This window comes from Blastomyces gilchristii, assembly GCF_000003855.2.
Source record: "Blastomyces gilchristii SLH14081 genomic scaffold supercont1.5, whole genome shotgun sequence".
NCBI classification, from domain to species: Eukaryota; Fungi; Ascomycota; class Eurotiomycetes; order Onygenales; family Ajellomycetaceae; genus Blastomyces; species Blastomyces gilchristii.
The window spans coordinates 287,714-313,999 of NW_003101678.1; the positions used below are offsets into that span (position 1 = coordinate 287,714).

Below are 26,286 nucleotides of genomic sequence, written 5' to 3' on the forward strand. Positions count from 1 at the left end.
GTTGTTCCAGCGCCGGGCAATTCGCTTGGCTGTCCCCCACCCGCAGCACGAACGAACGAACACAACGAATAACTTTCTTTTTGTTCCTCATCTGAAAACCTCGCAAATCACCTCCAGGCCATATTCCATATTCTCCATCTCGGTTTCAGTTACCTACCACCAACAGAAGAATCAGGTAGCGGAAAGGCAAATTTAGCTTAGCCTTTGATTGCCGCTGGGCTCGGTTTTAGTTCTTGCTCATGTCACCTCATTTGCCTTCGAGAAACCTCACGTCGAATTTTACTAGCACGCCTCCACCGTTACCACCGCTATCACCACTCTCGTTAAGAGACAGGCTGCGGACCACATAAATATACCTGGCCTAGAACCTCGCTACATTTACAAGACACACGCAGGCACAACAAACACACAATACACACACACACACACACAACCCCACAAACAGAGATATATATTCTAGACAACGTCAGCAAAAATCGTAAAATAATCAGGGGAGAAAACAAACCCTGATAATCATCCAAATTTTCGAAAAATGGCACCCAAGAAGAAGGGCGGCAGGAAGCAGCAGGAGGACTGGGAGGCTGAGCTTGGAGAAACCATCCCACCCACCGACGCTGCTGCCGCCGGCGAGAACGGCAACGATGCTACCAACGATGCAAATGCAAACGATAATAACAATGACGACGACGACGGAATGTCCGGCGGCCTCTTAGCAGCGCTCAAGAAGAACCGGAGCAGGAAAGCCAAGAAGGGCAAGGATAATGACTTTGTCGAAGGCGAAGATCCAATGGCTGCTGATGCTGCTGCTGCTACTGTTAAGAGCAAAGAGCCGCAAGAAGCTAGCTTTGAGGATGAGGACGATGTATTTTCGGGGAATGCTGCTGCGCGGCAACGGGCGAAAGACAAAGCGGCTGCGATGAAAGAAAAGGCTAAAGAGGCGGAGGAGGGAGGAAGGTTGAAGTCTAAGAAGGAGAAGGAGAAGGAGAAGAAGGAGAGGGAAAAGCAGAGGAAGAAGGAGCAGGTGGGCATTTTCCCTTTCATTTATCATATTTTCATGTTCATTTTCTCTATTTACTCGCTATTTTCTGAGGTGGAAAGATAATGGTAACTAACAATTTCCTTTTTTTTTGGTTTATTTTAGGCTGCGAAGAAGAAGGTCGCTGCCCCAGCTGCTGCCCCCGCGCCAAAAGCTGAAGCCGCTAAGCCTGTTACTGAAGAAAAACCTGCCGCTCCCTCCGCTGCTCCCGCTGCGGACACTGGTGCGAAGAAGAGGAAAGTCCCGGCCCATCTCGCTGCGATCCAGAGGCAACAAGAGGCGCTGCGGAGACAACAAGAGGAAATTGCCCGCCTAGAGGCTGAAGAGAAGGCCGCGGCTGAAGAACGGGAGAGGCAAATAGAAGAAGAGGAGCGGAAAAAGGAGGAAGCTCGACAGAGGAGAAAGGAAAAGGAGCGGGAAAAGAAAGAACAGCTGAGAAGGGAGGGTAAATTGCTCACCAAGGCGCAGAAGGAGGCGCAACAGCGCAACGAGCTCCGGAAGCAGCAGATGCTTGCGGCCGGTGCGGTAGTCCAGGGATTAGAAGAGCCTGTGGAAAAGAAGAAGCCAGTATATGAAAATAAGAAGAAACGCCCCGTGAAGAAACAAGAGGATGACCTCGAGGCCGCTGCTGCTAGAGCTGAGGCTCAACGACTAGAGCTTGAAGCTGAAAGGGCTAAGAAAGCCGAAGAGGAGCGAAAGCGTGCAGAAGAGAAAGCCGCTGCTGAAGCCGCTGCCCAGGCTGCTGCGAAAGAAGCCGAGGACGATGGTATTAAAGAAAGCTGGGATATTTCATCGGACGAAGAAGAGGCGGACCATGCGGACCAGGCGGACCAAGACGAGAAGCCAGGTGCAAATGGCGCCGCCAAGGCGGAAACATCCCCCGAAGAGTCTGAGGAGGAATCATCCGAGGAAGATGAGGAGGCTACTGCAACTCAGCGAGCTCTCGCTCAGAAAAAGGCAGAGGCAGCGGAAAGACGAAGGAAGCAGCATGAAGAAGCCCTTGCGGCACGGTCAGAGGATAATCTCCGTTCTCCTATCTGTTGTATTCTTGGACATGTCGATACTGGTAAGACAAAGCTCTTGGATAAAGTCAGGCAGACAAATGTGCAGGAGGGAGAGGCTGGTGGTATCACCCAGCAGATTGGTGCCACATATTTCCCCACGGAGGCCCTGAAGCAAAAGACAGCCGTTGTCAACAAAGACGGCTCTTTCGAATTCAAAGTTCCTGGTTTGCTTGTTATTGATACACCCGGGCACGAGTCGTTCTCCAATCTACGTTCAAGAGGCTCTTCGCTCTGTAACATCGCCATTCTGGTAGTTGATATTATGCATGGCTTGGAACAGCAGACTCTCGAGTCCATGAGACTCCTTCGTGACCGGAAAACTCCCTTCATCGTTGCGCTGAACAAAATCGATCGACTCTACGGTTGGAAGAAGATCGACAACAACGGCTTCCAAGATAGTTTGGCTCTGCAGAATAAGGGCGTCCAGAATGAGTTCAGAGACCGAGTCGACAAGACCAAGCTCGCGTTCGCCGAACAAGGGTTTAACTCCGAATTGTACTGGGAGAATAAGTCCATGGCTCGTAACGTGTCTCTCGTTCCTACCTCCGCGCATACCGGCGAAGGTGTTCCCGATATGCTCAAGTTGCTCGTTGCCCTCACACAGGAGCGCATGACCAAACAACTCATGTACCTTACTGAGGTTGAGTGTACTGTTCTGGAAGTTAAAGTGATCGAGGGCCTTGGTACAACCATCGACGTTGTCTTGTCAAACGGTGTGCTGCGCGAGGGTGATCGCATTGTAATGTGTGGTCTAAACGGACCCATAGCGACGAACATCCGCGCACTACTAACACCGGCACCACTTAAGGAACTGCGTCTCAAATCGCAATACGTACATAACAAGGAAGTCAAAGCAGCGCTTGGTGTTAAGATTGCGGCCAACGATCTTGAACATGCTATTGCTGGTTCCCGACTACTCGTCGTTGGACCGAACGATGACGAGGAAGACCTTGAAGATGAAGTCATGTCCGATCTGGAGAATCTACTCAGCAAGGTTTCTAAGGACAACCGCGGCGTCAGCGTGCAGGCCTCCACCCTCGGTTCCCTCGAAGCGCTGCTCGAGTTCCTCCGCGTCTCCAAGATCCCCGTCGCAAACATCTCCATCGGCCCCGTCTACAAACGCGACGTCATGCGCGCAGGTACTATGTTAGAGAAAGCCAGACAGTTCGCCATCATGCTTTGTTTCGACGTTAAAGTTGACAAAGAGGCGCAAGCATACGCTGACGAAGTCGGGATCAAGATCTTCACTGCTGACATCATCTACCATCTCTTCGACGATTTCACCAAACACATGGAGCAGATCGCCGAGCAGAAGAAGGAGGAGAGCAAACTACTCGCCGTGTTCCCCTGCGTCCTCAATACCGTTGCTGTGTTCAACAAGAAGGACCCCATCGTCATCGGTGTGGATGTCGTCGAGGGCTCGTTGCGCCTCCTCACACCCATCGCTGCCGTCAAGACCAACCCAGTCACTGGCGTGAAGGAGATTATTAGTCTAGGCCGAGTGTAAGTCATACATACCCCCGTCGCCCCTATATACAAAACAAGTAACACCTCAAAAAATAATAGCCTTTAAAATCACAAAATAAGCTAACATATTTTTTTTGTGCCAATAGTCAATCCATCGAGCGCGAACACAAGCAGATCCCTCTCTGCAAGAAGGGCCAACCGTCCGTGGCCGTGAAAATCGAGGGCCCCAACCAACCGCTCTACGGGCGCCAGCTCGAGGAGAAAGACACGCTCTATTCTCTCATCTCGCGGCCTAGCATTGATACGCTCAAGGAGTTCTATCGAGCTGATGTTTCGATGGATGAATGGGTGCTTATCAAGAAGTTGAAGCCGTTGTTCGATATCCCTTGATTTCGTTTTTTATTTTATATATATATTCTTTTTTTTCACCCCATGTCTTTTAAGAATGAGGACTTTTTACGTTTTTACAATTTTCTCTCTCTCTTGCTCTCTTGTGCTTTGATCTGGTTTGGTTCCTTCATAAAGACGGCGATGCGTTTATCATATCTGATCTTTTTTGTCTGCTTTCCTTTTTAATGTAACTTAAACCTGGTTCTGAAAAGAAAAAAAGCCTGTCATGTTGATTTCTTTATATCAAAAACCATTTTATTTTACTTTCCCCTCTCCCCTCTTGTTCACTCCCATTTTCTCTCTCTCTCTCTTTCTCTACTTCAATGGCTCCTTTTTTTTCTTTTTTTTCTTTTTTTTTTTTTTTTTTTTTTTTTCATGTCTCCAACAGCCACTTCATTCATACGTGGATTGGGAAACGGCAGCTAAATCTTCTTTGATGTTATGTATCTACAACACAAAATGAATGAAAAAAACAAAAAATAATGATTGAAAGAGATGATAAGCGCAGGGCGACACTAGCAAACTTCATTAATTGGCAATTGGCAATAATACATGAACTCTCTCCTCTTCAATTGAAGCAATGATGGAAATGGTGAATCATTCATAGTGAGAAAACAAGAAAACAGAAGAAAAAATATTCTCTCCAAGAAACAGACTGTACTCTTTCAGCTTTGCTTGAATCATTCCTACACAGCATGCGCAATTTCATTTCTACTTCCGTATCCAGCCAAATAGAACAAAAGCCACCCCCCCCCCCCTCCCCCCACCAACAACTCCTTCCCTCTCCTCCTTCCTTTCCTCTTTTCAATCAATCCTTTATAAATCCATTACCATCTAATCACCCTAAGAAAACTCCCCTCCCTCCCTCCCTCTATCCCTCCCCCTCTCCATTCCCCTCCCACCTCTCCACCGGACCCCCCCTCTTCTCCCAATCCAACCAACTCCCATAATACACCCCCAACCGTCCTTGATCATACCCCGCCTGCGCCGCCAGCATCGCCATCGACCGCGCACGCACGCCCGCCTTGCAGTAGAAGACGATGTCGGGTTTCTGCTTCGTTGGTGTTGCTGTTGTTGCTGTTGAAGAAGAAGAGGATGGGGATGGGGATGGGGATGGTGGTGGCGCATCAGCCTCGGGCTTCGCGAAGCCGAAGCGGGTGAGGAATTCGTCGGGGGGAAGGAAGAAGGCGTCTGGGTGTGTGCGGATGGGGATGTGGTGGGCTGTGGGGATTATGCCGGTCGAGGTGAGTTCGGCGGGTTCGCGGACGTCGATTAGGATTGGGGAGGGGGGGCTGGAGCTGGAGCTGCTGGAGCTGGTGGGGAGGGAGGCGGTTATCTGTTTTCATGGGGGTGTTTGTTAGTTGGTAGTTGGATCCCCCTCCCGGAGGAGGAGACGAATGGATTTTATAGAACCGGAACCGGAACCGTCAACCGGGGTCAAATTTCAGCTAAAAACAAACAGTTACATGCCCATTCATTGCACACGCTTCCGTTAAAAAATAAATACATACCTCCTCAAACCCATACGTCTTAAACTCCATCTCTTTTTTCTGCTCCCCATTCCCACTCGCTTCCCCAGACGCATCCTGCCTCCAAACACCCCCAGTAGAAAACCACCGCACACCCGCACAGGGCCCAACACCAACACCAACACCAACAGCATTCTTCAAGCTACCACTCCAGCACCGCTGCACCGGCACCTGCGCCGCCTGTCCTCGAGCAACCCCATGCCCAGCAGCTATTATCCGTGAAGAAGCTCCCACACCCGTACGCGTCCGTATCCGTAGTAGCTGGCAGGGTAGCCGGGGAACGGCGGCGACGGCGGACATTGTATTGTGGGCTGAAAGGTGTCGTTTTCTGGAGTAGTGTAGTAGATATACAGATATATATATATATGGGGGTAAATGTTAGGGGGGTAAATGGAGGGTGTACAAAAAAACAATTGAAGTCGGCGGGATGAGTGATGATCGATTTAGCTGTTTTTTTTTTTTTTTTGGGGGGGGGGGGGTTCTTGTTCTTGTTCGGCGAACGAAAAATAAAATCCTCAGCTCAGGGTTTCGGCGATTGCGATTGCGGGATGATGTCAGCGGAGGACATAACTTTGTTAACTAAGTTAACTCCCCTTTTTTTCCATAGCTCACTCAAGGAGTTTTATGTTCATCTACTAAATTGAATATGCATTCAGACTAAGTTCTGCTGCAGGATGTATCTGTTTTAATAAGAAAAGAAGTGAGAAAATAAAATAATATATTCATATAATGATGCATGAGAGAATGACAAACATACACAGTATAATATAAGTTAATGAAATATTATATTAATATATGCATTTATAATAGATTGAATGCAGATGCAGTAATAAGAAACAGAAACATAAAACATAAAAACAATCAAGAGTACATATACTTTATAGAGACGAGACAAATCACTCTGTTCTCTCATCTTGCTCAGTCTTGCTTGCTCTGCATCACAGAAAGAAGGAAAAAAAAAAAAAAAAAAAAAAAAGAGTTGAATTTAGTGATTAAAAATTAGTATAAAAGAAGCATTGGTAATTCCATTTGTGTTCATTCTCAAGTCCCCCCACCTTGCTCTTCGCCCCAAATCAGATCCTCTTCTCCTCTCCACTCCACTCCAACTCCTTTGTTTTCCCCCTCATATCCAACGCTACCTACCTACCTGGGTAGGTTTCCGTTTGTTTCATGACCTGTCAATATTTATTGTTTGTGTTTGTTTTCATTCGTCAATGTTGTTTATCTGATTTGATTTGATTTTCATCCCACTCATCGAATTTTCAAAAACCGGGGCCTGGTCCTTGTATTTTCGTATTTGATTTTCTTTTTTAGTCGACATATTGGGAACTTTCATGGGTATAAAGTTTGCCCATCTTTGGACGGGGAAAAGCGGAGAGAGATGGACGGATGCGTTAAAAAGGTATTGAGAGGGAGAGAAACTTCCGAATTCAAGTAATGAAAAAAGACAGAAAAGAGAGAAAAAGAAGCTCATCTATTCCGGTCTGCGGCGGAAAACGAGGGGGCAGTCATCCTGGTGTTGTTTAAAAGGGTTAGCTTTTATCTTTGATATATCTCTAAGCAAAGAAGACATATAATTTAACTTACCTGCGGGAAAATCGTAGCAAACACCCGAATATCCTCCGATACAGGGGTGATATGATGGTCCCAATCGAGAAACATACTAGCCTTACCAATCATAGCCATCAGATTAAGTTGGGCATATGTTTGACCCAGACAATAATGCGGGCCTGTGCCGAAGACGAGGAAGTTCTTTGCGGCCTTATCCGCTTCACCGTTCAGCCATCGCTCTGGTTTGAATGAGTCCGGGTCCGGGTAGGCCTCTGGGTCATGAGTGGCGGGCCACACGGAGGGGATGATCATGGAGCCCTTGGGTAGAGTGTAGGTGGGGGTGACGGGGAAGTCCTTCTTGACCATGTAGGGAACCATGATTACTGGTGGGCGGTAGCGGAGGGTTTCTCTGACAACTGCGCGAGTGTAGGTCATCTGATCCAGCAGCTCCATGCTGATGGGGACATTACGGTCGCCGCCTCTGAGTCTCAGGTTCTCTTCGCGGACTTTGTCGAGGATTTCGGGCCGGTCAGCCATGAGTTGGAAGAGCCAGGTGGACGCGCTACTGGTGGCATCCTGTGAAGCGAACAGGAAGGTGAAGATGGTCTGGGCGATTTCATAATCGGTGAAGTCACGGAGGAGATGGGCTGGTTTATCTGAATCGTTCACGGGCACGCCCTTGGCGATCTTCTCGCGGTAGGCGGCGGAGTCCAGCATATTCTTGACCCAGGCGTCCATGATGCAGGTTACTTTCTCGCCCTTGGCCATGCGAATTTTACTCTTGGCAGCGCATTTTGAGAATTCGCGCAGGACCATGTCTGACGATTTCTTTCCGTACCATGTCTTGGTGAAGGGGATGATGATGGGGAAGTTGACCAACTCGAGGGCAGCGGTGATTAGGTAGTAGTCGTCTGCGATGTTCTTGACGGCCTCATCAGACATGTAATGGCCCACGAACGTGCGGCAGGACAATGCGGTCATCAATTCACGGAAATGCGGCATCCACGGCTCCGGCTTCATCTCGAGCTCCTCGGATTTTTGGACGAACATGTTGTAGAATCTATCATAGACATCTTCCAGCTGGGGCATGTAGTTGGTCAGGGCCGCTCTGGTGAAAAGGCCGTTCAAGCCCTTGCGATATTCTACGTGCTCTTTGCCATCCAAAAACACCCAGTTATCCTTGCCAAGAAGTTTGTGCGCAACATCGACAACGCATGGTTTCACATATGCTGGCGAATTGAAAACCTTACGGGACATATCACGGGTCGAAGCAATGACGACGAACCTACAGGGGAAACGCGCGAAACAACGGGGCGCGCAGATTGTTCAGCACAGTTGAACTACCAATATATCGTCATAAAAAAAAGGGATGGGGAAAAGAGCATACTTGTGGAAAACGGAGACACAGCTCAATTCACCGCTAGCCCATTTCGCCTGGTACTCGAGGAACTTTGGATTGACGGACTGGAGGAAGGGGCCCATGAAGGGGATTTTGAACCTGGGGCCTTCAATGGATCCCTTGAGCCAGATGTATTTCACTGTGCAGCGGTGGAGGGTAACTGTTAGCGTTGTCTTCCATGATGATGATTATGATGATGATGATGATGATAGTAATAGTAATGGGAATGGGAATGGGAATAGCATACCTTGATCGTAGGTGACGAGGAGGAGGAAGATGGTGAAGAGGGCGGACCAGATGGTCATGCCATTGTAGATGGACATCAACAAGCCAGCGGGATCCTGGGTGATTGAGGAAGCCAGGCCGGCATCAGCCACGGGCGAGGCAAACGTCTCATTGACGGTCGCCATGGCCAATTGAAGAGAGAGGGCTTGGTTTGAGCAGCTCTGATCAAAAGGGATACAGATGTTGGGAGGAGTCGAGCGTTAACGGAAGGGGAGGGAGGACGCGAGGAGAAAAAAGGGGCGAATGCAGGAGGTGGATATTTCCTCGATTCTCCTCTGTCTATCTATTTCTCTCTCTCTCTCTCTCTCTCTGTCTGTCTGTCTGTCTGTCTGTCTGTCTGTCTGTCTGTGTGTGTCTCTGAGTGGCAGGTATCGATGAGACGGCCAATCAGGACAGTTCCATGTGCTACTACGTACAAGAGCAGCTATACAAGAACGAGGTGGAAGAGGGAGGCGGGAGATATTAAAGATATATAACAAAGGGGGGATGGATGATGATTGAAGCGAGAAGGAAGAAGGAGAAAGGGAGAAAGGAAGAAAGGGAGAAAGAAATGAAGAAGAAGAAGAAGAAGAAGAAGATGAGGAGGAGGAGGAGGAGGAGGAAGAAGAATCATCATTCATTATTGGTTCACAATGAGTGAATTAATTACGCAAGCAACGGAACGTCAGAATAAAATACGGTCACGAAACACGCTAAAACGGCTCACTTCTTCCCGATCGAGACATCGAGTAATAGGGGAAGGAAGCATCCTTGATGGATGCCCAATGAACCAATCACCAGCCAGGAATCTACATGACTAAGCAGGAGGAAGTGGGGGCAAAAGTCCAAGGTTGGCGGAGATAACCCGTTCTGCCTGGTCCGGGCGCCGACGAACGGGATGTTTTATTATTACGCTGCGTACAGGCTGTACAGGGATTTGGCTTCATTTCTCAAGAAAAGAGTATATATATAATAGTATATTATACGCTGTAGTTATGGAGTGCTGTTGTCTTTTTACCATTATTATTATTATATTGCGCTGCTAATCGTTAACGTTGCCCACACCATTATTATTTATTAATAAATGACTATAACTAACGAAGCCACACGCTGGAAGGAAGCTTCCAGGGAAGAACGTGGAGGCAATTCGCTTCCTCAAGCTGATCCCTGTTGGTAGTTATGGATTCCCTTGTGGTAAATGCGGGTAGCAGGAGAAAGAAGATCGCAACATTATTCCCCTTCCCAGCGTTATGTAGACTTATTTATCCATTATTTATTTCCTCAATCTTGAAAGTACCCTCCAGTCTTCCCAAATAATATAAAATCTATATGGCGGAACAAATGATAAAATATTGCTTTTGGCGGGAATTGAATTTATCCCAGCAGCACCTACATACATACATACATACATACATACGCTGTACATACATAATAACACACATACTCAGCAATGCATACATAACCCCCCCTAGTTTACTCTAAAAGCAATCATAAATCCAATCAAGAAGCCCTGGTACCTGGCGGCAAAAGCTTCTTGACTTGTTCGATGGGTCGAATGGTTCGAATCAGCCCCCAACAAACACCAAACCCTGCAAAGCCAGCCCGCGCCCCAATATCATATCTCGCCGATGACCAGTGCAGTTGGTTGGAACCAGTGGCCAGCAGCCGGTGACAAACTCTCTTTTATCTAGTGGTTCTTCTTTTTTTATTATTTTAATTATTTTAAATTATTTTCATATTTTTTTTTTTTTTTTTTTTTTTTTTTTTTTTTTTTATTTTTTGCTGGATTCTAAATCAAGCTAACGCGGGCCGGCGCGCGCCCCAGGAATACAAAAAATAATAAGAATAATAGTGATAACAATGGGAAAAACCGCGTGATTCGGCATCTTGATGTTCCGAGCGGCAGCCGGTGGGAGAGAAACGAAGGGGATGGCTGGGCTAACTTGTAAAGAATAATTTAAGCTGAAATAACTGAAATACTGATAACTGATATTGGCATTTGAGTATTAGTATTGAGTGCCATCCATCCCATATCTCTTCTTTTAATTAATTATAAGAGAATAGGAATAGAGACTCTCAGGAGGGGGGGGGGTCCCTCATGGAGAATAGAATAGTGCATCTGCTTGACTTGTTGGAGATTCATCATGCTAGAAATCATATTTCACCATATATTCTTATGCAGGGGCATCTATAACTTCTCTAGGCATCTAGATTGTTATACATTTATACATAGATAGTTACAGTAACTACCTAACAAGGTTGTTTTTTTGTGTATTATTCTGTGATGCTACTTGTTACTGCATGAGTGTATTGCTCCTTACATTAGATTAACTACATGTACAGTAGTACATTACATATAAGAGATAGTGACTAGGGATCAGACCTTTTAGCAGGCTCTATTATTCTATTATATGTAGTTATGTAACTATGCCATGACTGACTGTAACTACGGATTATAACACAATTATTAATAATTAATATGAATTCAAACATAAATACAGTCAACTAGTCAACACTCTTGATCCAAATACTGTGTAAGAATTTTAGCAACATTGAAACTATGCCCTCTCAACACCATATATAATAAATTTATTAGTTGTGATCAGCGAGAAGGAAAGAGAAGCCTTTCCATAGATATTTTTATTTTGGATAGATGGGGGGGGGGGGGGGGGGGTTTATGAGCACGCATATTAATTAATACCTCAACGCCCACAGCGGCAAAAAAAAGGTGTAACCCTCCCCGTCCGACTTCAGAATTCGTCGATGCTATTGCGATTTGCGGCGTCGAGATTTTAGATAGTTATACGCTGCGGTAATGCGGTCCCATCTTCAGCGAAACCTATATAACTATCAGAGTCGCTTACCACCAGGACGGTTCGTCGCACTTGTTGGCCGATGCCTTGTATCATCAATCTAAATAGGCGGATTTTTTGCAACTTGCACACGAAATCTTCCCTCGGTTTCTAACAAGCCCCTTTCTTGTCTTTTCTTCATCAAGTCATAAAAAACCACATTGTGAAATCATCTGATAAACAGTTCTTTTGATGTATTGTATAAGAAGTGAGCTGGGTGAGGATATATATATTCATCTGATATCAAATCTCAACATAGAAGCAATGATGTCATTAATATTTGGTGCAAGAAGATGTCACTATTGAGTCTGATGAGTTAGCCTTCATTTGATGGCCATTTACTGGTGTGGGTCGGTGCTGGCTGCTATTTCTCAATAATGAGGTTTGACTCATATGTAGGGATTTGAGTTTGATTCTAACGGATTGGCCAGGTGGAATCAAGATGTTTCCCAAGGTTGTTCTTCAAGGTTGCGCGAAGAGAAAGTGGATGATGGTTTCATTGGTTTGGCTGAATGATTATCCGTGGATTGGTTGATTCTATCGACTATATAATATGTATAGATATATATAGATATATAGAAGGAAAGCAAGAAAGAATGCCCAAACTTTGTTATCGCCAGATACAAGCTATGTAGCAGCCGTGTACGCTTGTAACCTAACTACACTACAATGTAATCCCACTGCGCATCTATCTGGAGATCAATCAACCAGTTCAATCCCATACCGATTCGACGTCGTTCAGATAGGACAAAGGAGCATATACAACGAAAACGAAAACGAAAACAAAAACAAAAACAATACAAAAATCAGCGCCCAAACCCAAACCACCCCTTTTTAGCCGGCTTCTTCGCGTCCGATGTCTGACCATCCTGCATAGTGACATCTCCATCCGCACCAGCACCGGGAGGAAGTCCCCTCTTAGGGTCCCGCGGATAATCGATGTAATTGAATGCCACGTCCAGAAACAGCGGCTTAACAGGTATCGGCTCCATCTTCGGCGGATATGTCACTAGGCGTGTCAGATCCACATGGCTGTCTGATGCCGGGTACTCGTCCAGACGCTCGATCATGGGCGGTAGTTGGAGCGATGACGGGGACGAATGATTGAGTTGGGAGGAGATGCGTTCGATCTCGACGATGCCGCGGTATTGCCAGACGAGGCTTTGGAGGTGGGTGCGGAGGGCGGTGACCTGAGGACTGGAGACGTCGAGGCGTGGTGGGCTTAGGTTTGGTTGTTGCTCTTGGTCTTGTTGGTTGTGGGTGGTGTTTGGTGGGAGAGCCGTGGAGGCGAGGTCTAGCGCGCGAGAGAAGAGAGCGAGGGCATTCTTTGGGTTGGAGAGGAAGGAGTGCGCTCGGCCGACTGCTAGGCATCTGTTTTGATATTGGTGTTAACATACAGGTCTACCAACCAACTACCGGAATATGGGGTTTATTTTTGTTGGCTTTAAGGGGGGGGGGAGGGGGGTTAGGAGTAAATACCGTAGTGATTGGAAATAATTGTGTTTTGCATTGAGCTCTTCCATGAAGTTGGCATCTCCTGCGACACCAGGCAGCTCCCGGATGAAATCCAAACTCTGAAGGGTCGCGTCATACAATGCGGTGCGTTCGCGCAACCGCGCGAGTCGGCGGCCGACACTCTTACCACTATTTCCAGACTTTTGCTTCCCACCTGATCCCTTCACTTGCTCCCGTTCGAAACTGAGACCATCGTCAGCGCCACACAGCATCCGATTGCGACCCACGCGCCAGCCCACCAAGGCATAGTTCACGGCCGTCCAGGTGACCTGCAGTGCTTGCATGCGTTTGTCTCCCTGATCAATCCCCTCCGCAGAAAGCTCATCAATAGCAGTCTTGGTCGCATCTACTGCGTCCTGACTAGCAATTATCACATTATCGTAATTCGCTGCCTTTTCGCTCTGCGAGGATGATTGGCCAGCGGGGCTTGATAGCCACGAAGCTAGGTGGGACTCCGCTAGAGACGCAGCTGCTAGTGCCTGTGATATAGCCGCATCTTCCAACACAACTGTCCGGGATCTCCAAGTAATGCTCTGTGGGATATCCTCAATAGCGCCGCCGTCAGCGGTCGTCTGTTTATCTGAACCCCGCTCCGAGAGGCAATCTGGGTCGATCGCGGTCAGCTCCCCGCGGACTACCGAATCGGATGGTATGTTTTTGATCGCGATGGATTCTAGAGCTGCGGACCTGGGAAGCTTTAACTGGTAAGCTGCATACCGAAGCCCAGGGTCGATCGTGGTGGACAAAAGGTCCCGATACGCTTCCCTTTTCGCTTTAGTGCTAAGCGCGCCGTAGATTACTTTTGCAAGCGAATATTGCTGTGAACACAAATCCCATCTTTTCTTTTCCATCCAGAACGCTCCAAGGAGGGAAGCCAGATAACCCCGTGCCTCGAGGAGGTCGATGTTAGATGCGGAAGCCGCTGATGGATCTTGAAGGACCGAGACTAGCTGCCTTGCATAAATCGTCGCTTTATTTAGACGCGATATTATATGTCGTCTTGCCGAACCGACGATGCCCTTGGTAGATGGGTCTGCGGAGTGAGTCGACTTCATATGCATTGCGGTAGCCCATGCTCGCTCCGCGCTGAGGAGGATAAGAAATGCGAAGCTAGTTGGCTGTCAGCAGGAGATCTTTCTTTTTTCTTTTTCATAGAGCAATGAAGGGTATATTCATCAGGAGCATACCTAGTGTCCTTGGCGATATTCTCTGCTGTTATTGTAGGCTTCGGAGAGTACTTTTTACCCCGCGGGGTTGTCTGTCCCAGCTTCTTCCGTAAGGTGTGTAATCTGCGGGACAACTGTGCTCGGTACGAGTTGTAGTCCCCAGCCAAGAGAGCGTCTTCTCTGTGGCTGACGATAAAGCTGGTGATATCCATGGCTGCAACCAGGGATAGAAGCGTCGCAGTATTAAAGAAACAAAAGCAGCCCACGCCTGATCCCCACTCCACTCGCGGTTGAAAAATGACGCTGATTGCGGTGAGGTTGAGGGCAATTCGATGATGGCCGCTTGTGTGGTCGGCGCCGGAGAAACCTGTGGCCCGCGGAAACATCGAATTGGGTCTCAACCACCAAAAAAAACATATTTTGTTTCCGTCCACAAACAAGACGACTACTACGATACATACCTCCGGACGGGACGAACAACTAGAATCCGCATTGGCAGGCAGCTGCAGTCAAACGTCAAGCATCCGGCCTACACCATTGGAGCTACAGCGTTCGATATTTGTACCCATATTGAACTGTAGCGTAACTGCTCCTTTCAAATCTTTTGCGCGCGTTTTTCAGTGGTTCCTCCCGAGCTTTTCTGCGCCTGTCGATGTCGAGGATAGTAACTTGAATTTGCTCTCAATCCCGAGTAAGTTGCTGCTTAATTTTTTGTTTTCGATTCTGAAGCCATAAATTTCGTTGAATATTATATTGCTAGGCAATTAAACATTTACTAAAGCTGGTGCACTAACCTTCCTGGCGTAGCCATCTGCGATATGCGTTTCCGTTTATAGACACTGTGAAAATCCATTTTCTTTATATAACCGGCTCTGGTCTAGGGGATGCTGGAGCGAGCTGCTCAGCGCCTTGAAAACGCAGGAGAATGCCTTTTCCGCCATTCGAAACGCCACGCTCGCAGCCGACGTGTTTTGCATCCGGAATTCTGGCATCATGGCGTTGCTGACATCGAGGCTCCCTTGTGGAGCTTCGATTACATGCAGCCACCGCGATCTTCCCCGTCCACCGCTCGACATTTACCAGCTGCCGCAGAGCCTTTCACCCTACCTCATAACCACCTTCAGAATACCCACTTGGAATTCTTGTACCCGCCGGAAACACAAGTATTTGCACGATATTGTCTTCCTCACATCATCAAAAACTCCATCGATTGTAGGAGAAGATTGGGCAGTCGGCCTTATTCAACGAATTCTGGTGAAATTGCCGAACCCCTGCCGCACAACAAGGAGGCTGTACCTCAAGTTCAAGAGGAACTGGATTTTGAAGCGTCGGAAAATCTAGGAGAGTCGCTGGTAGAACGAGAGGATGCATTTGAGTACTATGACCTCTACAAAAGCGCCAAGAAACCAATTATTCTTCCTAAACGCCGGGCGTCTCCATTGTTGCCCTTTGTGAGGTTCGGGTTGGCCTATTGCAACTTTTATCGGCTCCAGCGTGAGACGATGTCACGATTTCGGATGAAGCAACTGGGTTTGGAACGTTCTCGGAAAACTAAGGGCTTCCGCACGATTCTCCCCCGCGGGGCAAAAGTCAAAAAACGGCCGCGAGTCGGTAAGGATGGGGAGATAGAGATACATCCTAATCTTCTTCGGCGGCTTGATCGATATCTGAGCGGAGATTCTCCACTGAACTATCGCTCTGTATGGAAATTGTATCATGTTGTCAAGGACCAAAAGCCAGAGTACCATTCACGCGTCCTTGCGTATCTTTCGGAATCCCGGGAGCCTTTAGATCGAATCTGTTCGAGACTTGCATTTGAAGCCATTGAGATTGAACAGAGAACTCCCGATGACTATGGCCACGTGACAAAATCTCTTATTCAATGCGACGGGAATATCGACTTGGTAAGGGATATATGTAAGGAGGCGGTGTTAAAACTCAAAGGAGAAAAGTGTTGGGACATTGCCATGGTTGCGCTGGTGGACCAGATGAAGTGGAAGGAGGCATTCCAATTTTTCTCTTTCAAACCCTCTCTCCCGGAAAGCCAGCCCTTCAAACGAATCAAATTCCACGAGTTATCAAACATGCTCAGCTTGCCCGAGAGAGTCTTAAGTTTACTTGAATTGTTACGAGAGAAAAAGTTGGACCTTTTGGAAGCTACTCCACTGGTAGGCTTTTTAGTCCACTTGGTCATCAAGAAGAAAACGATACTGCGGCAAACCCCCATTGAACAAATTCTATTATTGTTCTACAGCCTTAACGCCGTTCGGTTACTTGAGAGTCAACATTACTTCTGGGCCTTGTCAACGCTACGATATCTAGATATCGAATTGAAAACCACCCGCGCACTCCAAGTTTATTGGCACTTCCGTTTATTAATGGATACGACTAAGCCACCTGAGAAGGTTCTCGCTGGACTTTTGAAGGTTGTAGCAGTACTGCGGAAGCCAGAGGCTACTAACCAGCTTCTCAGAGAGTTTCGATTATTCTATGAAAAGCCGTCAGAGGAGGCATATCAAATTGCTCTCACGGGATTTTCCAGACTTGGAGATTTTCGGAGAGTGACTAGTTTATTTAACTCCTATGTGGGCCACTACGGCCAACCCAGGAAGCTTAGTTTGGTTAACCCTCTCATACACGTTAATGCAGCAGTCGGCAAGGTCTACCAAGCCAGGAAGCAGCTAGAAAGGCTCCGCAGCGAGTTCTCACTGAGTCCTGACGTGACGAGCTGGAATATTGTCCTGACTGCCCATGCGAAAGCCCGCGACAAGCAGGGCGCCCTATCAACTTATCAGGAAATGATTGACGCAGGATTAAAGCCAGATTCGCATACACTTGGTATATTAATGGGATTGTTTGCGAAGGATGGAAGCGTGGAAAGTGTCATGGATTTCTTGCAGGTCGCGAAGGGATATGATATTCAACTCAACATGGCAATGCTCCATCCAGTGGTCGAGACGCTCTGTAACAACAGAAAATACGCCGCTGCAGAGCAGTTCGCTGATTCTGTGATGAAACTGCAAGCTCCCGGCCCTACTACGCGCATGTGGAATGTTATTCTGTGGCACTATGCTTTCCTGCCTGACCTAGATTCCATGCTAGCAGTGCATGATCGAATGAGAAAACTAGGAGTGAAGTTCGACCATATGACCTATGCAGCCACCATTCTGGCGCTTGTTCGCACTGGAAACCATGACGATGCTATTCGTGTTATTCGAAGACTTGAAAACCTCCACCAAGTGTCCGTGACCCAATTCCACTATTCTATCCTTCTGTACGGTTATGCTTTAATCGGCGACCTAGAAATGATTGAGCACACCCAGAATGAAATCATGAAAAAATTCGGCCATTTGAATCTCAGCTCGAGACTGTCTGTTCTTAAGGGGAAAATTCATATGGACAAGAGGCTGATCGAGGAAGGGAATTATGTTGGGCATAATAACGAAATTCGACTGGTGAATGCAGAAGAGTTCCTAGCTTCGATTATGAAAGATTTCGGAATCAGGGAGTGGGCTACGAAGGCTCCACAGCCTGGGGCAAATCAGAAGTCTGTACGCGATGCGTTTCCTTCGGCGTATTACGAGGAACTCATTTCCGCCTATAGAGGTTACGATGCATCCACTAGGGCTAAGGAATTGGCCGAGAAACTGGAGAAAAAGCAAAACCGCCTTATCGATAACCCGAATATTGTGCCCCTTAGTCAGTTGGCTCAAAGAATGAAGCTCCAAATGAGAGATAGAGGGTTCGATATGGTGGAGAAGCTCTGGAGCAGAGCATTTGATCAAGCCAAACGCGGAACTGCCGTAACAGCCTCTTTTACTCCCAACCGCGCCGACGACCCCGACGACCCCAAACATATCACTACGGGCTCCATGTCAACTACTCAACGTTTCTCTCTCTCTGAATGTCTTTCAGTACTTATGGAATGTTACGCAGAGCAGAATCTCCACTCTAAAATCGCAGTTGTCATATCGCAAGTTCAAAAGGCTGGCTTCGCCTTGACGACTCATAACTGGTCATTCTATATTGAACTGCTAGCTGTTTCCTCCCGACGAGAAGACCGACTCAATGCTTTTATTCTCTTTGAAAAACTGTTCATTCCTAATTACACCGGGTGGAAACAGGTAAGGGCGAGATCGACCGCACGGCCCAGCCATACACCTTCCACATTTGCTCTCCAGGAAAGCAGAGACCACTATTTCTCCCGCCGGCCTGACCATATGGGCCACGGCGAAAGTTACGCTTGGTCAAAGCTTGAACCCGACCACATGCAACCATCTTACGACACAATGGTTCGCCTGGCTGCTGCGCTAGTCGATGCCAGAGCACGCTCGGTTTTGGATGCCGGCGAAGAGGTTAACTCCATACTCCTGTCTGCTCCCTTGACCATAATTGCCATGGGAAATATACACGACCCCCAAGGTGGATTCGGACAGATATTGAATGAAGCTCAACACGTCGTCGAGTCTAGCCCTATTAAGGCTGTGATGGAACCTGGACTTGACGAGCAAGGGCTGGTTAAAACTGAATCTTCATCAGAGACAACTGGGAAGGAGACCAATGCCAATGTCGATACGGGCACCAATTCTGTCGTTCCATCGCCGTATGATCTCATCCCGGTACCTGCCGGAATGGCCAAGGAAACATCGCCAGACATGGCTCTGATCAAAACGCTTTTGGAGGAAGACGTCCAATGGAGAGAGATTGAATACAAAAGACGGACCCAACGACGTCAATTTTTAGAAGACAACCCGTCTTTGGACGGAACTCCCCCTAGATTACCGCCCCACTTACGTGGCGAAGGGAGGGAAACGGGTCATTGGCATGCGTTAAGAGAAGTGGGGCTGCTCAACACACCCCGCCTCATCCAGCATGCACACCTTGAGCTACCAGAACGATCTCGGGAGACGCTGGAAGAGGAAGAGGAAACTCTGAGCAAGGAGCGGATCCTGTGGCGCAAAGAGGAATTGGAGTGGCGCAAAAAGGTGAAAAGTGGACGCTGGAAGGATTGGATCCCGGCACGCAACCAGAGGCTATGGCTTAAAAAGATCGATGCTCAGAACCTGCCCCTGATCCTCCAGTATCTCCGTCTCGAGGAGGATGCGTACGACATCAAAGACCCATACCGCAAGGAATGGGTTTTCTGGTGTCGATTGCAAATCTGGCGACACATGAAAGAGGACGAGCGAGTTGACTGGATGCTCTACCACGAGAAAAATAGAAGTAAACGCTGGCGGGGTCTTCGGGAGTGGCGAGAGGACCTTAATTGGATACGGAAGAAGATACCACGGCCTGATCGTGTGGATGGCGAGTTTGCCAGTGATCAGGACCGGGAGGCGCACAGCCTCCATTACCATGCTAAGACCCGTTTGAACCAGATCCGAGATATGATGGCGAAGGTTTACAAGCTAGCTTATCAGGACACTTGATTGGGGAAAATCTTTTGGATTTCTTTTTTGGAGGTGGTTGCCCCATCATGTAGATATATCTCTGTACATTATTTGTGGCCTTTTTTTAACATCTTTTGCATCATTTTCCCCTCATGTGTGTATGTTAGATATATATATGTTGTCATCTACGATGGTTTAGCGCATGGATATAAAGTTCCTATATATTTTAAAATTACAATCAGTGATTTTTCTATATAGTCTGGTGGGGACCTCGGATGGTTTGATATGGTGGGTTTCCCAATTGGGCATAATTGAAATATCACATGATTCTGATGCAAAACGCGAAACACGCGTAACTGACGCGAAAAAGCGAGAGCGGACGGTCTCTTTGACCTCAACCTCATCTTCTCGCCAAATTCAATTCTTCCACAGCTCTCCCAACAACAGAGAAACACACATATATCCATACGAATTCTAGGCCATAGCAGAGAGTTGAGGAAGTCCTTCTTTGTTGTGTGAATTAGACTCAACGTTTGCGGGTTCGTGGAGATTTCCTACCTTCATCATGGATCCCCAAGATCGCATCCGAGCTGCCACGGAATTTCTCGATCCGAGTAAGTAAATTTCTTTCTCAAAATACTGTGGCACTATAAGAAGAGGACTAATCAGCTCTTGTTTTCCTTCTATCTAGCTGATCCACGAGCGAGAAGGTATATATGCACAACAGATCTCCTGCTCTGGGATGAGAATGAAGGTTGTTTCCTAACAAGTACTGTAGCTATCGGGCGGACATTGTTTTGATGCTCAATCGCGGGTTGAGAAGACTCACGGTACGGGATATCTGATCTTCGGTTTTACTTTCTAGCTTCAGAAACTTCAAAAAAACAAATGGCTAACCTTTTCTTGTCGTCCAACCTATATAGGTCAGCTTAGATGAGATTAGAGCGCATAGCACAGAATTGGTCAATGGGTTCGTTGTTAATTTGCCATGTTGTTATCCCTTAGTTTACAGTCCAGATGGAGTTCTTACAATTGATTGACAGCCTCCTTACATCGCCGCACGATTACACTCAAGCTTTTAATTCAGCGTTGAAGGAAATCATCAACACGCTGCCCAATCGATCGCCAAAAGAAACCTCAAATGATACGGTACGTAACCAGATAGTAGTATGATTTTGATACTGGAATACTGATGGTGGGGGACATGGGAAGGTGTACTATTGTGCCTACATTGGCGCATTCGGCGAGTTTGCTTGCAATCCCCGCACCCTTGGTTCATCCCACTTAAACCGATTGATATGTCTTGAAGGCATTGTTACGAAATGTTCGCTCGTTCGACCCAAGATTATTAGGAGTGTACATTACAGTGAGAAGAAGGAGGAATTTTTGATGAGAACATATCAAGATCAAACTATGACGGCTAGCGGGGCGACTAATTTGAACGTATACCCTCAGGAGGATGATGACGGTAATCCTGTATGTGTATTTGATCCATGAGTGGGAAGGATTTTACCTGACTAACACGTAATAGCTGATCATAGAGTATGGATATTGTATATATCGTGACCACCAAACAATTTCGATACAGGAGATGCCCGAACGAGCCCCTGCAGGGCAGCTCCCACGAGGCGTCGACGTCATCCTTGACGATGATTTAGTCGATAGAACCAAACCCGGCGACCGGATCCAATTGGTCGGAATTCATAGATCTCTCGGAAACAGAAACGCCAGTACAAGCAGCTCTACATTCCGTACAGTCATTCTAGCAAACAACATCATCCAACTCAGCTCTAAATCGGGTGGTGGAATTGCGCAAACAACGATAACAGATACTGACATTCGCAACATTAATAAACTTGCGAAGAAGAAGAATGTCTTCGATCTATTGTCTCAATCCCTCGCACCCAGTATATACGGTCATGACTACATTAAGAAAGCGATTCTCTTGATGTTATTAGGGGGCATGGAAAAGAATCTGGATAACGGGACCCATCTTCGTGGCGACATTAACATCCTGATGGTCGGTGATCCTTCCACGGCCAAATCACAACTTCTTCGTTTCGTACTCAACACAGCTCCTTTGGCCATAGCTACCACTGGTCGAGGCTCCTCTGGGGTTGGTCTCACTGCTGCTGTAACGACCGATAAAGAGACTGGTGAGCGGCGATTGGAAGCTGGTGCTATGGTCTTGGGAGATCGAGGTGTTGTATGCATTGACGAATTCGACAAAATGAGTGACATTGATCGAGTAGCCATCCACGAAGTGATGGAACAGCAGACCGTCACAATCGCCAAGGCGGGTATCCATACCTCCCTCAATGCTAGGTGTAGTGTCATTGCAGCCGCAAACCCAATCTATGGGCAATACGATACTCACAAAGATCCCCACAAAAACATTGCCCTCCCCGATTCCCTACTCTCTCGTTTTGATTTGCTCTTTGTTGTTACGGATGATATTGAGGATGCCAGGGACCGCATGGTATCAGAGCATGTGCTTCGCATGCACCGGTACCGGCATCCCGGTATGGAGGAAGGAGCCCCAGTTCGCGAGCAGGTCAATAACAGCCTCGGGGTCGGGCTAGAAGAGAACCAAGATTCAAACCGTCCGACTGAAGTGTATGAGAAGTTCAACGTTATGCTTCATGCAGGCATGTCCGTCACTACTGGCCGGGGACCAAGCCGGAAAATTGAGGTTATCAGCATGCCATTTATCAAGAAATATATTCAATATGCCAAATCAAGAATCAAGCCCGTGCTCACTAAAGGAGCCGCCGATCATATCGTTGCCACCTACTCCTCTCTCCGAAACGATGAGCTATCTGGAAACCAAAGGAAAACCTCCCCCATGACCGCCCGTACTCTAGAAACCCTTATTCGTCTATCTACAGCGCACGCCAAAGCACGTCTCTCTAGCAGAGTCGAAGAGAAGGATGCCAAGGTAGCAGAATCGATCCTCCGCTTCGCGCTATTCAAGGAAGTTGTCGAAGACGAACGACGCAAGCGGAGAAAGACCGCAGCCCTTGAATCCGAGTCTGAATCGGACGACTCTGACGATGGCGCAGAGGAGTCACAACAGACACCTGCTGCTCCACGTTCAAGCCGGCGACCAGGCCTTAGGGGCAGTAGTGCCATCCAACGCAATGGAACCACCAACCAAGATGACGACAACGATGAAGACTACGATGGTCTCTACGACTCTAGCCCCCGCTCCCGCCGCACGCAAGCCTCCTCTCGCCAAACCCGGAGCCAACTAGGCACCACGCAATCTGAATCACAAATGTCCTTCGCCTCGTCGCAGCCCGCGTCGCAACTCCTACGTTCGCAGACAGACGATAATGAGAGCCAGTCGCAGCCGCAGGCCAATGCTGTTGCAGGGGCTGTTGCATCGGCGGAATCGCTACCGCCACTATCGTCCGTGCGGTTGGCAACGTTCCGGCAGGCGCTTGGCCCGCTCATGAGATCTGAGTTGTTCGAAGGAGACTCGGCAGGTGTGCAGAACGTGATCGAGGCGGTGAATGCGTCTATTAGTGCTGCGGGCGGGAGAGTGTTTGCGGCTGCGGAAGCGATACAGGCGTTGGGTGTTATGAATGAGAGGAATGAGATTATGTATATCCCCCACCCCCTTTTTTTTCTGTTTTGTTTCCGTTATAAGGGACGAGGATGTTAGACTAACACGGGTGCCCATAGGTATCTCGGTGATGAAACCGTTTATCGCATCTAAAACAATGTTCACTTCTCTTTCGCCAGATTTTATTTTGCGAGGGGGTAGGGCGGATGGATGGATCGGAATCTTGATGGGATATTTCTTTTCTTTGAACAAAACTTCTCCTTTTACTAATGATTACGCGGGCGCTGCTTACTCAGGCAAATGTTTAATGGCGTGGGCGTGAACTTTTCGTATCTCTTTCCCTATGCATGATGTATGAGTGGTTTTTCGGTTCCCTAGAAGGATGTCTTCTCTGCATTGGAACTGGTTTTCTTTTGGGCTGGCATTTATTTATATACTTCCCTTGTATTGATTTGATGTTAGATAATAGCATATAATAACAAATCGAGGGCATCAATAAAGCCGGAGAAAAATCTATCTACAGGAGGGTGTTACCGTTTCATCTTTGATTTTTTGCATTCTGTTTCACCCTCTATTTAGTCTTCCACGTTATCCGTGATGAAGCCTGTATTTCCTATATTCCCATATTTTAGAGCAGACATACGGAGACCATTCAAAAACACATGGAGCCAATCCCCTGCGTATCACAGAGGAAACCGGTTTCAAAACTAGGGAAAACAGTGAATCATATCATGATAATCTGAACTTTGTCAAAAGCACTGACTGGGCTGTAATCTCACCACACATTTCGCGTATGTAAGTTAATAATAATAATAAACAAAAAAAAAAAAAAAGGGGGGGGGGGGGTCCGGATGTGGGCAAATGAAGAGAGACACAACCTGATACATCAAACAGAGACCAGTCCAGAGACCACGTATCCTAACTATGACTGCCCTACCGGCTCAATCTTCGTCAACGGTGACGGTGCTCTACCGCTACCACCACCACCACCACTGGATACAGACGACGCTGATTTATTCCTCCTCTTCCGCTCGCTCCCCGAAGTCGACGTCACGGAGCTACCTCTACGCCTACCACCAGGGCTATTATTACTGGTATTATTACTACTATTGTTGTTATGGGGCGTATCATCGGCGTCGGAGAGGGGGTTGGGCGTTGTGCTGCGGGAGGAGGTACGGGAGTGCGTCGTCGTGGCATCACGGTCTTGGTGTAAGGGTGTTGAGCGGCGCTTCATAGATGTTGTAGATGGGTCTCTGAGGTGTGTGAAATGATGGAGCGAGTGCGAATGGGAATGCGAATGGGAGTGGCGACGAGCACTCCCAGAAGAGGGCGTGGCCGGTCTCTTACCCGTCGACGTCGATGATATTGGCATGGGCAGCGATTTCATCCCCCATAACAGCCGCGTCCACCAGAGCCAGCCGCCCGCCATCTTCGCATGCTCGCGCCGCTGCTCTTTCAATTTCCGCCGCAGCGCGGCGCGTCGCTCGTTCTCCTTCTCCCAGTAATCGGTGCGGTATTCATCCCAGTTCTCGCGGAAGGCGGGGGAGAAGGACTTTGGGAGGAGGAGGAGCTTGATGTAGTCACCGCCAGGGGCGATGTCTTCTTCCACTATGGATGTGCCCGGCGTGCTAGCGTCGCTGTGCGAGTGGCTCTCGTCGTCGTAGAGGCGGGATTTCCACCCTTTCTCACCACCACCAGGAGCAGACGTAGTAGACTCAACGTAATGAAACGCCGAAGTTGTCGATGACGGGAAAAACACCTCGTAGGGAAACGGAAACACAAAGGCTAGATACGACCACACCTCCTTCCACCAGGGGCCTCTCAACACCACGATCTTCGTATTCATCCCTCTCAGTCCGCGATTCGCAACGCCCAGCCAGCGGCGCGGCCATCGTACACCGCGCTCCCACTGGCCCGTTCCCCATATCAACACGCCAGTCACCACCCCGCCCATCAGAGCCATTTTCTCCGCCATCTCGACCACCCAGTAGACGGAGCCGCCGACGCCGCGGCCATCTTCGCGTGGGCGCAGGAAGAGCGCGTAGGAGAAGTAGGCGATCCAGAGGGCTAGGAGGAGGAGAAAGAAGGTGTTTTGCCGCCTGCGGGCGCGGAGGGCGAGGTATTGGGAGCGCAGGGAGGTTTCGAGGATTAGCAGGTTAAGGTAGATCTGAGGCGGGGAGGACGGGAGGGTGGAGAGGGGGTCTGGGGTGACGGTGATGGGGGTTGGTGTCTCTTCTGGGGGCGATGAGTCTTGTTGTTGCTGTTGCTCTTGAGGGTGTTCGAGAGGCGGGGAAGAGGTTCCGGTTGGCGGGAGGGGGTTCGTGGTGGTTGGAGCGATGACTTGGTCGAGGCGGGATGACATGGTTTGGGGGTTTATGTGGGAGACGGGGGAGGCATAGCTAGGGATCGATGCGATTGGTATTGATTTGGGTAAATGGTTATTGCGGAGGACGAGTGTAGAGAGGCGATGGAGTTGGTGGCACTGGTGTTATTTTGAATGGTGGAGAAGGAAGAAGTTGAGGAAATATTGTTAAATATTATATAGTTGGACTTGTGGATATCAAAATCGTGGAATTGAAGATGAGGCTGTAGCACTAAAAAATAGCCACAACCAGACAGCTAAATACAACTATTAACTATACAAATAACAGACAAATACTCTATACATGCAGATAATTAGCAGAATAAAAGAGAATATATTCAACTACTTCAAATATTATTTATTTCCATCAATTCCTTAGTCAGACTTTCAAGGTTTGGTTCTTCAGCTCAACATACATGTACTGCACATACATATAAATATATATACACAGAAAGTTTTATTTGAAATTTTAATGCATCTCATTTTGCTGAAAGAAAAAGAAAAAGGGTATAAATATTTTCAATTTCTCAGATTCCTACACCTGCTCATCATCTTTATTTGACATTAATAGCGGGTGAAGTATATAAATAATAAGCAGAATTCCCAATTAAGATGCAAGAGAGGAATATAGAAGTGAAATATTCTAATCAGCACTCATAAGCACTCATAATAGCTGTTGAAGCTCTCTATCAATCTATCAATCTATCAATATATCAATATATAGAACTGTTGA

The 26,286-nt window shown here is 47.7% G+C and overlaps 7 protein-coding genes across 7 annotated transcripts; 3 read left to right on the top strand and 4 right to left on the bottom strand.

Moving 5' to 3' along the window:
- Positions 1-24: 24 nt before the first annotated feature.
- BDBG_03199 (translation initiation factor 5B) lies at positions 25-4,337 on the top strand. The gene is made up of 3 exons (XM_002625989.2): positions 25-1,021; positions 1,142-3,603; positions 3,714-4,337. Exons 1-3 carry the CDS (start codon positions 533-535, stop codon positions 3,955-3,957), a joined length of 3,195 nt encoding a protein of 1,064 aa, XP_002626035.1. The 5' UTR covers positions 25-532; the 3' UTR covers positions 3,958-4,337.
- On the bottom strand, positions 4,048-5,853 carry BDBG_03200 (rhodanese domain-containing protein). Its single transcript, XM_002625990.2, has 2 exons — positions 5,469-5,853; positions 4,048-5,293 (listed from the first exon to the last, which is right to left on the bottom strand). The coding sequence occupies exons 1-2, from the start codon at positions 5,784-5,786 to the stop codon at positions 4,829-4,831; spliced, it is 783 nt and encodes a 260-aa protein (XP_002626036.1). The 5' UTR covers positions 5,787-5,853; the 3' UTR covers positions 4,048-4,828.
- Positions 5,854-6,226: 373 nt separating this feature from the next.
- BDBG_03201 (C-22 sterol desaturase) lies at positions 6,227-9,296 on the bottom strand. Its single transcript, XM_031721152.1, has 4 exons — positions 8,684-9,296; positions 8,425-8,575; positions 7,074-8,322; positions 6,227-6,999 (listed from the first exon to the last, which is right to left on the bottom strand). Exons 1-4 carry the CDS (start codon positions 8,844-8,846, stop codon positions 6,961-6,963), a joined length of 1,602 nt encoding a protein of 533 aa, XP_031577592.1. The 5' UTR covers positions 8,847-9,296; the 3' UTR covers positions 6,227-6,960.
- A 2,477-nt stretch (positions 9,297-11,773) lies between these two features.
- Positions 11,774-14,593, bottom strand: BDBG_03202 (signal recognition particle subunit SRP68). The gene is made up of 3 exons (XM_002625992.2): positions 14,255-14,593; positions 13,032-14,177; positions 11,774-12,923 (listed from the first exon to the last, which is right to left on the bottom strand). Exons 1-3 carry the CDS (start codon positions 14,443-14,445, stop codon positions 12,359-12,361), a joined length of 1,902 nt encoding a protein of 633 aa, XP_002626038.1. The 5' UTR covers positions 14,446-14,593; the 3' UTR covers positions 11,774-12,358.
- An 80-nt stretch (positions 14,594-14,673) lies between these two features.
- On the top strand, positions 14,674-19,982 carry BDBG_03203 (uncharacterized protein). The gene is made up of 2 exons (XM_002625993.2): positions 14,674-14,924; positions 15,041-19,982. The coding sequence occupies exon 2, from the start codon at positions 15,118-15,120 to the stop codon at positions 19,660-19,662; it is 4,545 nt and encodes a 1,514-aa protein (XP_002626039.1). The 5' UTR covers positions 14,674-14,924; positions 15,041-15,117; the 3' UTR covers positions 19,663-19,982.
- Position 19,983: 1 nt separating this feature from the next.
- BDBG_03204 (minichromosome maintenance protein 3) lies at positions 19,984-23,841 on the top strand. The gene is made up of 8 exons (XM_002625994.2): positions 19,984-20,237; positions 20,315-20,333; positions 20,402-20,453; positions 20,547-20,593; positions 20,667-20,772; positions 20,836-21,099; positions 21,155-23,229; positions 23,311-23,841. The coding sequence occupies exons 1-8, from the start codon at positions 20,189-20,191 to the stop codon at positions 23,342-23,344; spliced, it is 2,646 nt and encodes an 881-aa protein (XP_002626040.1). The 5' UTR covers positions 19,984-20,188; the 3' UTR covers positions 23,345-23,841.
- On the bottom strand, positions 23,354-25,846 carry BDBG_03205 (uncharacterized protein). The gene is made up of 2 exons (XM_002625995.2): positions 23,484-25,846; positions 23,354-23,413 (listed from the first exon to the last, which is right to left on the bottom strand). The coding sequence occupies exon 1, from the start codon at positions 25,551-25,553 to the stop codon at positions 24,114-24,116; it is 1,440 nt and encodes a 479-aa protein (XP_002626041.1). The 5' UTR covers positions 25,554-25,846; the 3' UTR covers positions 23,354-23,413; positions 23,484-24,113.
- Positions 25,847-26,286: the final 440 nt, after the last annotated feature.